Source organism: Bubalus bubalis, chromosome 3, assembly GCF_019923935.1.
Source record: "Bubalus bubalis isolate 160015118507 breed Murrah chromosome 3, NDDB_SH_1, whole genome shotgun sequence".
NCBI lineage: Eukaryota > Metazoa > Chordata > Mammalia > Artiodactyla > Bovidae > Bubalus > Bubalus bubalis.
In genome coordinates, this window is record NC_059159.1 from 42,740,498 (window position 1) to 42,754,958 (window position 14,461).

Consider the following 14,461-nt stretch of genomic DNA (forward strand, 5'->3'; position numbering starts at 1 on the left):
CTCTTCCAGTGAGCTCATCCTTGGAGCCAGAAAAACCTCTGGATCTAAACATCTGCCTCAGGGATCTGATTGCCCTCTTTGCTGTTCTGTGACTCACTGGGGCTCTTCAGTCTAAGCAGAGCCCTCAAAGCTTGTTCTTCCATGTCCTTGAATGGCACCACCTCCCTGGCTACCCCCCTGGCCTTCCTTCAAGTCTCTATCTAAAATAATCCTAGGGAAATGCCCTCACACTCCACCGCCCCCCACCCCCAACCATGCCTGTCTCATTTTCTCCACCGGTTCCAGGAACTTGGGCAGGGATAGATGTGAAGGGTCTGCTCTCACTGGCTAGCATTATGGCTTCTCTAGTCCTGTAGGGGGGCCAAGGCAGGGTCCTGGAGATTCAGGGCCACATGCAGACCCAGGATACTACCTTCACTTGCCCAGTTTGGCCAGTTTAGCTCCTGCCAAGTGTAGAATGTCTTCCCAGGACACGAGTACTACTGGCTTTTAACTATAATATCAGGATAATTAAGCTTTTCTGTGAGCACAGTTTGCTGCTGATGCAGCTGCCTGGAGCCCTGGCATTTATTGAGCGCAAAGTAATAATTTATTGTCCTTTGTACGCTCAAAAGCCATCTTCATTATGGGCTCAGGACAGAGCTGCCACAAGGGCACGCGGGCCTCGCCAGCTACCTCATACGCGAACGCCTTCCCAGGTCACCCTTGGCGCCCTCAGGTACCAGGATGGGGTGGGGAGAGATGATAACAGGGTGGCTCTCTCACGGAGACATCAGGTTAGAACCCCACCTCCTCGGTAGGCTGCTAATGAGGGAGAGGACGGCAGACTTGGCTGGGCGTGGGCAGCGGGGAAGGGTGGGGGCCGTGTGCCCACGTTAGCAGGGAAGTCCTTCCTCAGAGCTGGCGGCGGCGCAGGGAGGCTGTCCTCCCGCCGCTGGGTCTTCTGCGCCTTTGCTTGAGACTTTACGGTAAGCCGCTCCTCCCGCGCCCCCGCCCCCAACCCCGCGCGGCGATCCCCGGCGCCGACGCCAGGCGCTGGCCGTGGTGCTGATTCTGTCAGGCGCTGGCGGCGGCGGCGGCGGCGGCGGCCACGCTCCCTCTTCCCCGGTCGGACCCGGCTCTGTCCCCCGCGCCCGAGCCCAGCTGAGCTCCCAGCCCTCCCGTCGCAGCCCCGATCTGGGGCGCGGCCGCCACCGGCACCATGCGCCCGGCAGCCCTGCTGCTCCTGCCCTCGCTGCTGGCGCTCCTGGTTCACGGTAAGGGACCCCGGAGTCCGGCGGCAGGGGCAGGGTCCTGGGGGGTGGGAAGAGAGGACTGTCCCCGAGCTCAGTTCCGCGTATCTGGCTGTCCAGCTCGGGTACCGCGCTCCGCCGGTTGCTCTGCCCCCCGCGCCGGCCAAGCCGGGCGGGGCGCGGGCTCCGCGGGGCGGGAAGCTGCCGCTGCTCCCGCCATTCGCACCCGGCCGAGACCTCGCCTTTAATCATCTCTCCGGATCTAATGGGATTTCTCAGCTGCAATTCATCACGCCACCCCCTCCCCGCACACACTCACGCGTTCACCCGCGCGCTACCTCTCCACGCTCCCCGGGTGTCTAGGAGCGTTGGGGCGCGCGTGCCGGGGGGAGGACGGCACAGGGCTGTGAGTCGGGACGGTCCCGCTGGCGGTCCGCAGTCCCGCCTCCCTTGTCGCCCGCCAAACTTCGTTCGACTTTGCCGCCGGTTCTGGGGCCTCTCACAACGGAGGGACGGGGCCAGATGGCGGAGGGACCCGGAATTGGGACTTCGCCCACCTCTCTCCGCCTTGGCGCTGCCACGCAGAAGTCGGGATTTAGAGTACCATTCCAGGGAGAAACTCAAGGGGCCCGGGGACCCCTATCTGGCTCCTTGTTCTGCCCTGGACTGCAACAGCTGAAATCTTGGGATAAAAACTCCGTCCTCTCCGGAGCCCTTTCCTTGCACCTTCCACCCTTGCACACTCCCAGAGCTCTTCCTCCCTCCCGGCCTGCCGTCCTGCTGCGGTCCCCACCCACCCCATGGCCGCAGACTCTTCGCGGGAGGACTGGCACCCCACCCTGAGGTCCTCCGTCCCTCGCTTGGAGTCAGGGCTCCAACTTCATCAGTCCTGGGTCGAGGGAAGCTTGGCTATGAAGTGGGCAGCGAGGGAATGTTAGGGAGACAATGAGGGGTTCTGTGCCTTGAGGAAGGAAGGTTTCCGAGTCTGTCTCCACGGAACCTGCCCTGGCTCAAACACTCATCAAAACTGCGGGCACTCACCTCTTTCTTCCACTGCAGCCAGTCAGCTGGTGGGATCGCTGAAATCTTGCTTGGCATTGGGACCCGCCATCCCTTAGGAGTGTGGTTAGTAGGGCATGATGCGGAGGAGGAAGAAGGTGGGAGTTTCTAACCTCATCATTCCATCTTCCCTGGCGTCGTTGGAGCTCAGCACAGTGGAGATGGGGCCAGATTGGGCCCCCGGGCCGCAGTTTTCTTTGCTCTGCATCCTTAGAGACATGGAAGCCCCTCTCCGAGTCTCTAGCTCTAGTAGAACACAGCCAGGTATGCTCGCTCTGCTCCCTGGCTGCCCGTGCCGGGTTCTTTTGTGATTCCAGGAATTCAGTACTATGTGTTCCCGTTGAGGGAGAGGGGAAAAGTCCTGAATGCCCTGCCGAGCTGGTGCAGGGAGAAGGGAGAGACGCTTGCATCCTGGCCCAGCTATCGGAAAACGTCCCTGGGAGTTTGGGACGCATCTTGAGATTGGGCCACATTCTTGCGCTGGACAGCTCCCTTGGGGTGCAGAGCCTGTGTGTGCCTCCTAATCTGTAGTCTAAAGGCTCCCGTGAGGGTGTGTGGGGCTGCTGTGAATGTAATCAGGGCCCAGAGTGTTTGGAGTAGTAGGACCAAGTGTCTCTGTGCTTCAGAAGGTCTGGATGTTGCATGAGGGCTCAGCAGTGAGTGGGTGTGAGGAGTGTGGAAGGCCGCTAGTGTGCGATGCAGCCTCTGCCAGAGAGTTCCCTGCAGGGCTAGAGTGAAACTGTGGGTCTCCAGGAGGATGGCTGGGGTGGCCGGGAGCCCGGCGGGGCCTCGCTGGAGTCATGGGTGTGAGCATGGAGAAGAACTGGTTCACTCTGTGGCCGAGAGTCTGTGTGTCTCCAGCCAGTGTCCCTCCCTGACAATCTGGACCTCTCCAGTGCCCAAGAGACTTCTCCCCAAGTGATATGTGGAATAGGGGTCTGCCTGCTTGGAAAGATCTTTGTTTATATCCACCCCCCCAAAGGAGAAGAGGAAGCAGCCCAGCAATGCCAGGCATGAGGAGAGAAGGCCTGGACCTGGGCCAGCCCTGGTGCACCTCTTCCTCCCAGCAGGACTGCAAGGTCCCAGTCCTTGGGGTACCGAGTGGTCTCACTGAGAGACAATACACTGGGCCATCTCAGGACTCCTGGGGGCTTCAGCTATGAGAAGGAGACCCCAAGCAGTAAGGGCCTCAGGCTGTGAGTGTTTGCGGCCTGAGTGCTGCATCCCTCAGCCTCCTGGCCTCGAGAGGGGGGCCTCACAGCTTTGCTCACGTTTAGGCAGAGAGACACAGATGCAGCCAGACGTGGCCCAGAAGTGGCGGGAGATGGGAGAGGTGGAGACCTGGGGGTGCACGGCAAGATGTTGCTGGGCCAAGCTCAACCCCATGAGCTCAGCTCCCTACTCCCTCTGCAGCCGCAGGGGCACAGTCAGCATTAGGCTTGAGGGGGGCCGCATTAGGCTTGAGGGGGCACCGTGAGCCACCGGTAATCCTCCCGCAGTTGGTAGCTGGAGATCCTGCCACGAGGGGGGAGGAATGCTGTTTGGGAGGGGCAGCGTGTGCCCAAGCCTGCTGTGTCAGTTTAATGATTTTTAATGAGCAATTACCTTTAGTCATTCTCCTAATTTCTGAATATCAATAAAGTTAATTAAACTCTGCATGTGTGAACGTGGCCTGGGGAGATGGTGAAGGTGGAAGCAGCAGAAACTGGGGTGAGACTTGTGTCTCCAGAGGCAGAGGCTCCCTCCACTGGCTGTGTGACCTTGGACCTGATGCTCCCCTTCTCTGAACTCTGATGGAGTGTTCAGTGGGAAGAGTGAGGGAGGGGACAGGAAGTAGGGGTCATTCATTGTGCCAAGAACTGGGGAACAGGGTCTGGAAGGCAAGAAGAGAAGGAAAATCTGGCCTCCAGGAGCCCTAGTGCTGAAGGGGTTAACAAACCAGGGCTGCCTTAACCTGAAATGGTAATTGCTGCTTCCTGCCGACTCTGTGGTAGGTGCTGGAGTCTCAAGGTACATTCCTGAGTCTGGGGGCTGAAGCCAAAGCTAGCGCCAAGCCATTTTCCCTGTTGCCCAGCCTGGCACATTGTGAGAGTGCCGGGGACAAGGCTCAGCGGGAGGCAGTCTAGACTGTACCCAGAGCCCCAGGGGTTGACATGGCAGCCAGGAGACTCCCCTGGGCTTCTGAGGAGACTGGAGGGCCCAGAGACTGCCGTGGACTGGAGGGAAAGTCTGGGTTGGCTTTTTACCCCTCACAGGCCCAAGCTCATCAAGCTTGGCAGGCCCTGGCGGCGGTCCCAGCTTCCTCAGCAGGGTGGCAGCTTAAAATGCCTTGGGGACACCATGGGGCGCTAATGGGGATCGAGGAGACACAGGGACTGGGTTTAATTAGAAAGTGGGCTTAATTAGAGCTTCTGTACCTCTCCCACCAATGGCTGTCTGAATGGTGGGGGGCACGTTAAAAATCCTGCTTCTTTAAAGCCCTGCCTTCACCCCGGTCCTACCCAGGTGCCCAGCTTCCCTTCCCCTCCTTGTCCCCACTTCTCCAGGCCCCGTTTGCCAGGCTAGGCTCAGTTCAGGGATGCTGCGCCAAGACCTGGGCAGAGCTGTCAGAGCTGGGTACCCCAGCCCCCAAATAAGAAAGAGGGTGTGGAAAAGGGCCTATAGGCAGGGGTTACTTAGCGAAGGAACCTCTCACTTCAGGTGGTTAAGACCCTCAGGCTACCTGTCTGGCCTCAGGCATGCCTCTGTCCTCTGTAGGTCTCCACCTTCTGGAACGTTCAATTTAAGGGTGCACCACATTGGTGGTTGCCAAGCCTGAAAGCACATTAGGGCAGATTTCTGGGTCTTCAGCTTACTGGCCTGCTCTCAGGGAGGAAGAGCCAGGCTCCCTATGTAAGTGGCTGGGGGAGTGGTGTTGAGGAGACAATGCTACCAGCCAGAGTCAGCAGCTGGGAGGTGGGGAGCAGACACTCGGAGGTCTCCAAGGCCCCTTTCAGACTAATCCAGCAGGAAGCCAATTTACCCAGCCAAGATGATCAGTTCCCGGAACTAGCCATGTTCTCATCAGCTTCTGGGCTCTTGCTGTCCCTTCTGCCTGAAATTCTTTTCCGCTCCTGGGCCAACCTGGCTCACTCTACCTCATGCTTCAGGTCCCAGCTTAGTTGGCCCTTCAGTTCTTCAGCATATATTTATGGGGCATCTACTCTACGGTTTCTCAGATCCTCAGCCTGAGCCGGGGCATCCTTCTGGGCTCCCACCATCCCCTGGCTTTCCCCCATCAAGTTGCCCACCTTGTGGGGTCACGAGCTCCTAGCGCCTGATGTCCCTTTCCAGGAGCAAGACTGAACACAGGAAGGAAGGCACCAAGTCTGTTCTGCTCAGACCCTCCATTTCAGGACAGTTCTAGAATTCTTCTTTGGAAGAAGTTTAGGGTCAGCTGCCTGTTCAGAAAGATGAGTTGGGTGCATGGCAGCTGGGACTGAAGCTGAGTTTGCGTAGCAAGCACACTATTTTTACATAGATTGTATGTTAGGATTTTTTCCCTTTCCTAACGGTTGGCCAATTATCCCAACTGTAAATTATAGCCTTGACTTAGTTTTTTCCTTCCACAAATTAAGCTGTCACGCCATCAGCCTGAGGTGGCTTGGGGGTGGGGTTCCGATGGCCATTCTAAGAAGGCTAAAGCCTCTCTCCAGCCGCCCTGGTACCACCACTGCTCCGGTCCCCAGGGGCACTTGGCAGACATTAAATACCCATTGAATAAACTCCCGACCTGGACAGGTAGGCAATGGCAGAGTTAAGCCCAGAGCCTAGACTTCTTGATTCCTTCACATAGCACGTACCCACCACTTCTGCTGCCTGGGAGGGGTGCCCTGCATGAACTTAAGAACTGAGATAAGGGAGGGGCAACCCCATGTCATCTGTCTTTATCACTTCCTCTTCCATCTGATCTTCAGACACCCTCTCAGAGCTTGGCAGGACCAATATGAAACCTTGGGAGCTGCTCTGAGCCTTTCATGCCCTTAAATGAAAAGGTGGAGGTGAAGGAGTCCTCCAGAACCACAACAATTCATGTCCATGAAGCTTCCACAGCTCCTAAAAGAGCCGTCCCTGGGAAACATCCATCCTTAGGGGTTCATTCATTCATCCATCTCACAAACATCTTTTTCAGGGTATGAGGCCTGTCTCAGCACCCTCAGGAGCCAAGTCTTTCATTTTTAAGCCTTTTCTATTTAATAAAACCAGAGACTAGTTATCTCCACTTTATAGATAGGAAAACTGAGTTTCAGAGATTAAGTTACTTACCCTGGGCTTAAAGCCAGTAAGTAATAAAATGACTTGAAAGTGCCTCCCCATTTTGCAAAATCTGGCTGCAGCCAGCACTGTGCCTACTCCCCCACCCTAAGGCAAATCTTCAGTACAAACAGATGAGAACCCAGGAGAGTATCACTATCCTATTAATAGGAGTAGCAACAATAATAGCAAGTATTTATTAGTTACCAACTAATGTGCCAGGCACTGTACTAAGTGCTTTATATATTACACATTAGCTCATTTAGTCCCATATCATCTCTGTGAGGTAGAAGCTGTTATCTGCATTTTATAAGCCAAGTTCAAGGCCATGTTCAGACCCAAGATATAAATGGCCCCTGACTTTCTTCTAGCACGTTTCTGGTGATGACAGTGGCTTATTTTCCTGACATCTACCCTCAGTCCTTACTGCTGCAGATTAGGGATATTTTATCTGGCTCAGTCCTTGGAGGGCAGAAGAACAAAACACCCTTTCTGATACTTGGAGGTCAGGATAGAGCACAGGACTGGGGGTCAAGTGAACCCTGAAGTCTTGGCCCAGAGACCAGTGACCTTGGATAACTCTTACTCTCTGATCTTTTAGGAGACTTAGTGAATGAGAATACCAGTCACTCCTGTCCTGAAGCTGGGCTGCCCCACCTACCCGGTACCCCCACTGCTGCTGAGGTTCAGCCCCTGGCGGGGAAGGCCCAAGCTTGCCTTGAATCTCAGCTCTTGGACAGGACTGGGCACCAAGCCTGCCCCAGCTTCCCTCCACCTGCCCACCTGCCACCGGGCTGCCAGCCCTTGGAGGCGAGGATCGATGCCGCAGCGCCGGCAGTTTTCTTGGCCATTGATTGTTGAGATTTCTCGGCGGGCTCTGGAGTAAACAAACCTGCCACTTCTCTAACAACAATCCGGGTCTCAGGCTGCAGAGTCTGCAGCCTGGCTGGCAGGCAGGCTGGTGGAAAGGAGCCAGGGATGGGGGGTGGGAGGTGGGGTGGGGTCCTGGCTGGGCCCAGCAGTGACAAGGGGCTCTGCCAGGAGACGAGAAGGAATGAGTGGGTGGGAAAGGGGCAATGGAGAGACAGAGAGAGAGTGAACCCTAGACCCTGTACATGCCTTGTTCAGTCCAACCTCTCCATTTTCCCTTAGCCATTTTCCCATACCTGGAATGCTATACCTGGAACCTTCTATTTGTTTCAGTTCAACCATTCCCTCTTTACCTGATCATCCAGCCCTCAGGGTTCTGTCTCTTCTCTCAACACTACCCCACATCAGGAACTTAGCCTATCCATCCTTCATCCATCCATCCCCTCTCCATGCAACACCCTTCTATTTTCAGCACCTATCAGGTGCTTTAATAGGCAGGAATACAACATAATCCCTGCCCTTAATCTCCACAAGCTCAGCTGTGACTGCCTCACCAGCTACACTCCAGACTCTCTGATTTTAATTGAATGCGATACAAATAAGTTGCTAAACAGCATCCAACCACTCACCTTCAAAAGGACAAGAGATTCCTAGCCAGGGACTCTTCTGAGCCTCAGTTTCTTACCTGCAGTGAGAGGGCTCATCTTTTTGGTCTTTGAGGGCCCCAGCAAGACTCTGGGATCTCTGGGCCAGGCCTGCTTGGTGCCCTCCATCACAACTCTTCCCATCTCTGCTGGGTCTGAGGGTCCCTTTAACCCCCCAAGAAGGCAGAGCAGATACAGGGTCCCTCCCACCACCAAAAAGTTATGACCAACCTAGACAGCATATTCAAAAGCAGAGACATTACTTTGCCAACAAAGGTCCGTCTAGTCAAGGCTACGGTTTTTCCAGTAGTCATGTATGGATGTGAGAGTTGGACTATAAAGAAAGTTGAGCACCAAAGAATTGATGCTTTTGAACTGTGGTGTTGGAGAAGACTCTTGAGAGTCCCTTGGACTGCAAGGAGATCCATCCAGTCCATCCTAAAGGAAATCAGTCCTGAATATTCACTGGAAGGACTGATGCTGAAACTCCAATACTTTGGCCACCTGATGTGAAGAACTGACTCAATTTAAAAAGATCCTGATGCTGGGAAAGATTGAAAGTGGAAGGTGGGAGGAGAAGGGGATGACAGAGGATGAGATGGTTGAATGGCGTCACTGACTCAATGGACATAAGTTTGAGTTAACTCTGGGAGTTGGTGATGGGTAGGGAGGCCTGGTGTGCTGCAGTCCATGGGGTTGCAAAGAGTCAGACACAACTGAGCTGAATTGAACCGAACCTGCCACTGAACCACAAGTGTTGCAGAATAATCCAAGGTGGGGGTCTCTCCCTTCCCGCAGTGAAGTCCCCAGGAGCCCAGTTGGACTCCTGCACCCTGGCAAAAACGTCAGCATCTCCCCCAGTTACCCACTCCTCCCCTCCCACTGACTCCTCTCTCTACCCTCAGGACTCTCCTTCCAGCTGGTCATGGGCTGCAAGGGCAGAACTGCAGGGCCCCTGTGAAAAGTGCCTGAACCACACAGCAGCCCCCAACAGATGTTCATTTGCATGCTGTTTTACCCCGCTTTGCATTCTGTCTCCTTATTAAAGGCACAGAAGCAGACCCAGCCCCTCCCACTCCCAGCCCCTATCCCTCCTCCCCTCCCCCCACCCACAGCTTCTCCCTCCCTCCCTGCAGCCCAGCAGCTGAGCATCAGCTCCTTTGTCCCCCAAGCGGCCACCTGCTGAGTGTCTGGCCCGGGTCCCACCAGCCAGCAGGTGCCTAGGGAGCCCCAGAGCCTGTAAGGGGGGATACTGCACCGTGTGGAGAGCCAAGTTGTGCCTCAGCGGGGAGGGGGTGGCCCCAAAGGAAGAACATGACTAGAAGGATGCTGGTCAGAGGGCCAGGACTCCCGGGGTTTAAACCTGATACTGGCTCTTACTAGCTAGGTGCTGCTGCTGTGTGTGCTCAGTCACTCAGTCATGTCCAGCTCTTTTGTGACCCCATTGACTGTAGCCCTCCAGGCTCCTCTGTCCATTGGATTTCCCAGGCAAGCATACTAGAGGGGGGTAGCCATTCCCTTCTCCAGGGGATCTTCCCTATCCAGGGATTGAACTCAGGTCTCCTGCATAGCAGGCAGATTCTTTACTGGCTGAGCCACCAGGGAAGCCTTTACTACCTAGGTGACCTGGGGCAAATCATGTCACTCCCCTGTGTCTCAGTTTCCTCAGGAATTCATGGCACCTGTCCCACCTCTTTCAAAAAACAGCATCCAGATCAAAGAAAATCAGAGGAGTTGGTGACAGGGAAGAAACTGGAAGCCCCGCTTAAGAGGAGCATATGCCCGTAGAAGGAGCTGTCCAGCACCAGGAGGGGCTGATTTCCAGGTAGTCACTGGAGGGGCAGATCAGAAAGTGGAGGAGTCTAGGGCTGGCCTGTAAGTTAGGGGTGGGCAGTGAGCACAAGCTGGCCCAGGCCTGACTAGGAAGCTGAGACTAGCCATTGGGGGTAGGGTGCTTCTAAGGGCCTTCACCCTGGCTTGCTGCTCTCATGGACATTCTGAGATATCATTTATATCCAGCAAGGGGATGTGCTAGTGATTTAAAACATCTGCTCAGGCAGCTGGCAGGCTCCCTCCTGTTGTGAGGTCCTATTTTCTGGCTGGTTAGAGGAAGTGGGGGAGAGGGATTCACTTTCTTTTGAGGACAGAAGAGCCCCTGGCATCTCCAGGGAAAGGTGTAAAGGTGGGACCAAACAAGGCTTGTCTGATGGAGGTCACCAGTGCATCTGCTTGTCCAGCCTCCCCTCGTCCGCCTTCCTTCACTGCCCACTCCATTCTTCCCACCTTCTGACAGAGTTCTAGCCTTGATCTTTTGGGTCCAGCCATCTCCCGCTCATCCCCCTACCCTACCTGCCAGTCTAGGCCTGCTGTTCAGGTCGGGTGCTGCCCTGAGCCTAGTCTGTTTCACTTGTACTCCTGATGCTATCCCTGGCATTCCCGGGTCCTTCACTGCCCTCAGCCTCAAGCAGAGGAGACTGGCAGGGACATGGGGAGAGGACTTAGCCTTCTCAACTCAAGGCGTACACACACTCCACCTGGCAGGGTCCTTGGAAGAAGTCAGAGCAAGGTTGGGGCAAGAGAGGAGACAGAGGGATTAGGGGCTGCACAGCTGAGTCCATCTGGTGTTCCCAGGGGGTCTGGAGGAGAAGCAGCCCCAGATTTACAGGTAGCCGTGTCTGTACACATCTTGCCCTGGCTGGTCCATCTAACCCTGGGTGTCTGTGTTCATATGTCCCTGCATATCTGTGCGCTCCTGTCGCCGTACCCTGGGACTCTGTGGCCCTGGGTGCAGGAACTGCAGGTCTCAGCTCTGCTGGTCTCTCCTCTCCCCAGAGCCCATTCCACTGTCTTCCTCCCCGATCTTGGGCTCCACTGACCCCTCAAGGAGACTTGAGCTGCTGCTGCTATTTTTAGCAGCTCTGTACCCCTCCCCACCCCCACTCAGGCTTGCTGGGGGAAGTGGGGAGGACAAGCTGAGCTTGGGGAACCTCAGAGTCCTATGGAAACAAGGGGAGCCTGGGATGGCCCACAGGGGCAGGGGCCATGCCCTGGGGAAGCTTAGGCCCCATGCCACCAGGAGAAGGTCCCAGGCTGCCCTTTCTCTGCCCCCTCCAAGCCTCTAAGTGCAGATCCCAGGCCTCCAGGGACTCTTCCACAGGACATTTAGAAGTAAGGCAGGACTCCCAGAGTTTCCCCCATAGAAGCTGGAAGGGCAGAATGGGGTTCAAAGTGGCAGGAAGTCAAGGGAGAGAGCATACCTGGATGAGATTACCACACGCACACATACACACACACACACACACTCACACACACAACACAAGGTCTTCTGGTGCTGGAGATGAGAAGACCGGGGCCCAGTAACAACCTGAGGAAATGGGCAAGTCAACAGAGCATAGTCACCTGCCCTGCAAGACCCCCTCTGCCTTTACCACTGCCCACCATGAGGCTCCATCAACTCTGCACTTGGGCACTGAGAGTAGAGGGGCTCTCCACCCACTCACCCACCCACCCACAGAACCTAGAAGAAACCAGGAACTAAGTACTACATGGAAAGCCAAAGCAGGCCCAGAGAGAGCAAGAAAAGCCCAAGGTCACACAGCTTGTCAGTGGCAAAGCTACCTCCCACGCTGGAGACGGCTCTGACAAGGCCTCACCAGGCTCCTCCAGGGGAGAGAGACCCCTCCTCAGCATTGAGGATCAGGGCAGCTGGGGGTCTAGGCTCAGCCAACTCCCTCAATCCATCTCCTCCCAGATATAGCTGACAGAATCAGCCACAGGGCAAAGGCCACAAGGTCACTTGGACCCTTGGTACACAGAGTAAGTCTCTTCCTCTGACCAAAGACCACAGAATCTTGGGGCTACCAGGCTCAGAGGTGGGCACAGGACCTGGGAGCCACCTAAGTACGGCCAGTTTTTGAACTTCAGAGGGGGTTGGGAAGGGGCAGCAACCCAGAGATGCTGATCTAGGACCCAGGGTGGTACCCGATCTCAGGTCCTGGTGCCTTGCTGGGCTCAGCGGCTGGGAGGGATTCTCCTTGGCCAGTGTCTGAACTTGGGCAGTGGGCAGAGGATGGAGGGGATGGCCATTCCTCCCTAGAACAACCCTCCTGTTCCCTAACTCCACCACTGGGCTGGTACCAGCTCCAAGGAGAATGTCTTTCTGCCTTCACAGCCTTCCTCATCCCAGCTGACATTTCCAAGGTTTCCAGTCAGAGAAATATAATCCCTGCTGTCACTGAGGAGGTGGTGGGAGCTGTTGGTGCTGGGGGAGGGCTGACCTGAGCACCCAGCTTGGGGCCACGTCCCTCCTCTGCCCTGGCCACACTCCTGCCAGTGGGCATAATGGAGTGGAGTTCGGCAGACTGATCAGCTTTCCGGTGGTGAGGGAGGTGATGCCCAAGGATGCCCAGAGTGTTCCTCCTCCTTCTTCCAGCCTGCCCCAGGGATGGCCATCAGTCCTGCTGCCCTCCTGAATCCCAGCCCTTAGTTCTCACCCAATCCCCCACCTCAGTGGCCTCAGTTCCCCCCCCAACTCCCGTGCCTCCTGCCAAGCACCAGGGACTGTGAGCCGGCAGGATTAGGACCCCCAGGTCCCCGGGGGCAGCGGGCAGGCAGGAGGGAGAACACAGGGCCGCAGGAGAAGGTGTAGAGCACAGCAGGTGACGCTGTAGCAGAGGCCTCATTAATCACCTCTCCAGCCCCCAGCTCTGCAGTGGCGAGACCATATTAGATTTTAAATTGGAAAGCGGCGAACGTGGCAGTTAGCTGGGAGCTCCCTGTACCCTGAGACCCTGGTCACAGCCTTACGGGAGGGAGAAGGCTATGGGGAGGAGAGGGCAGGAGCCCAGAGCCCTGTCCCTTCTCCCCACCACACACCCAGAGCCTGGGGAGCTATCCCAGCCACAGGGCTCTGGGAAGGGTCAAGGCGAGGTCCAAAAAGGTGGCAGAGTGAAAAGGAGGGAGCCCAGCTGCCTTTGGGAGAAAGGCATCACTTCTGGGAGGCAGAACCTGCCCAGGCTTGAGGACCGTGAGGCCAGGTTCCAGGGTATGGCATCCACAGGCAAGGACAAGTGAAAATGACTTATGTTAGTGTGTCTGGAACTACACATGCGCGTGCATGCAGGCACATACACTCAGGTGTACACATAGGCCCACATAATCACATGTGAAGCAGCAACTCTGCAGTAAAAACTTAAGCCCAGACTGTGGAGCAGGAAGACCTAGTTCAAACCCCTTATTTGCCAATTCCCTCCCATGTGAACTAGGATGAATCACTTTGCCTCTCAGCCTCAGTCTCTTCACATGTAAAGTGTAAAATATTGATTCCAGGAATAAAAGGCACTGCTCTGGGCGGAAGACAGCTCCCTAGGAAGTCCTGCCTGACCCATGGAGGGTGCTCAGTGTGAGGCCCTCCCCTGGTCCCAAGGTCAGGCAACTACTCTGGGGCTGCCCCAGGAGCCCTGGGGCAGTGGCCAGGCCGGGCTCCCTGCCCACATGTGTCTGGCTGGGCAGGGAAGTAGGGGCAGGTCGGCCAGCACAGCAGGCATTGTTTCATAGAATGCCACACACCCTGAGCCCATCCTGGGCCAAATCACCGGAGGCCAAGCATTCCTGGCTGCCCTCCGTCCATGAAGACCTCCTACAGTGGCTTTGCCCAAGCTCCCCAAATTGCCCACTGAACACCCCACTTCTCAGAACACCAGTGCTTGGACAAGGTTGGGAAGCAGACATCATGGGTTGGCAGTACCGGTCCTTCCTTGATGGACTGAATGGCTGACAGGCCCCTCTCTTGAGACCTTTATGAAAAACATAAGGGAGTCCCAGGACTCCTTGTCACCTCTTCCTGCCTGGCCCCAGGCCCAAAGAGGGGGGTAAACACTGCCGGCTCATCTTAATCTTCTCTGGAACGCCATTCCCCCACCCCCACACTGGCCAGGCTCTTCCCTTCGGAAAAGTGAATACTGCTGGGGTCAAGAGGTCAGGTGATGGAGCTGCACTTTCCATCACGGCAGCTACTACATACATGTGGCGGTTTAAATTCATGAACATGAAATTGAATTTCAAATTTGGTGCCTCAGTCTCACTAGCCACACTTCAAGGGCTCACTCGCCATGTGTGGCCACTGACTACCATGTTACACATACAAATATAAAACATTTCCATCATCACAAAAAGTTCCATTAGCCAGCACTGCTCTAGGGCTGCAAGGCGTCTACGTTTGAATCTGACACCTCCAAACCGGTAACTTGACAATTGCCCTTCCCTGGGTCCCTGTTTCTTCATCTATGAAAGTTCATATCTCAGAGTAATTGTGGGAGGTTAAATGAGTTGATTCTGGTAAAGCACTTCTAATGGTGCTAGGCG

At 55.8% G+C, this 14,461-nt stretch overlaps 1 protein-coding gene across 2 annotated transcripts in view; it reads left to right on the forward strand.

The window, feature by feature from the left end:
* Positions 1 to 1,034: 1,034 nt before the first annotated feature.
* Positions 1,035 to 14,461, forward strand: part of SEZ6 (seizure related 6 homolog) — a 47,716-nt gene continuing 34,289 nt past the window's right edge. For both annotated transcript variants that reach the window (XM_044939494.2, XM_025280981.3), the window contains exon 1: positions 1,035 to 1,256. In XM_044939494.2, the coding sequence (XP_044795429.2) occupies positions 1,202 to 1,256 (55 nt within the window). In that variant the 5' untranslated portion in view covers positions 1,035 to 1,201. The remainder of the gene's footprint in view (positions 1,257 to 14,461) is intronic.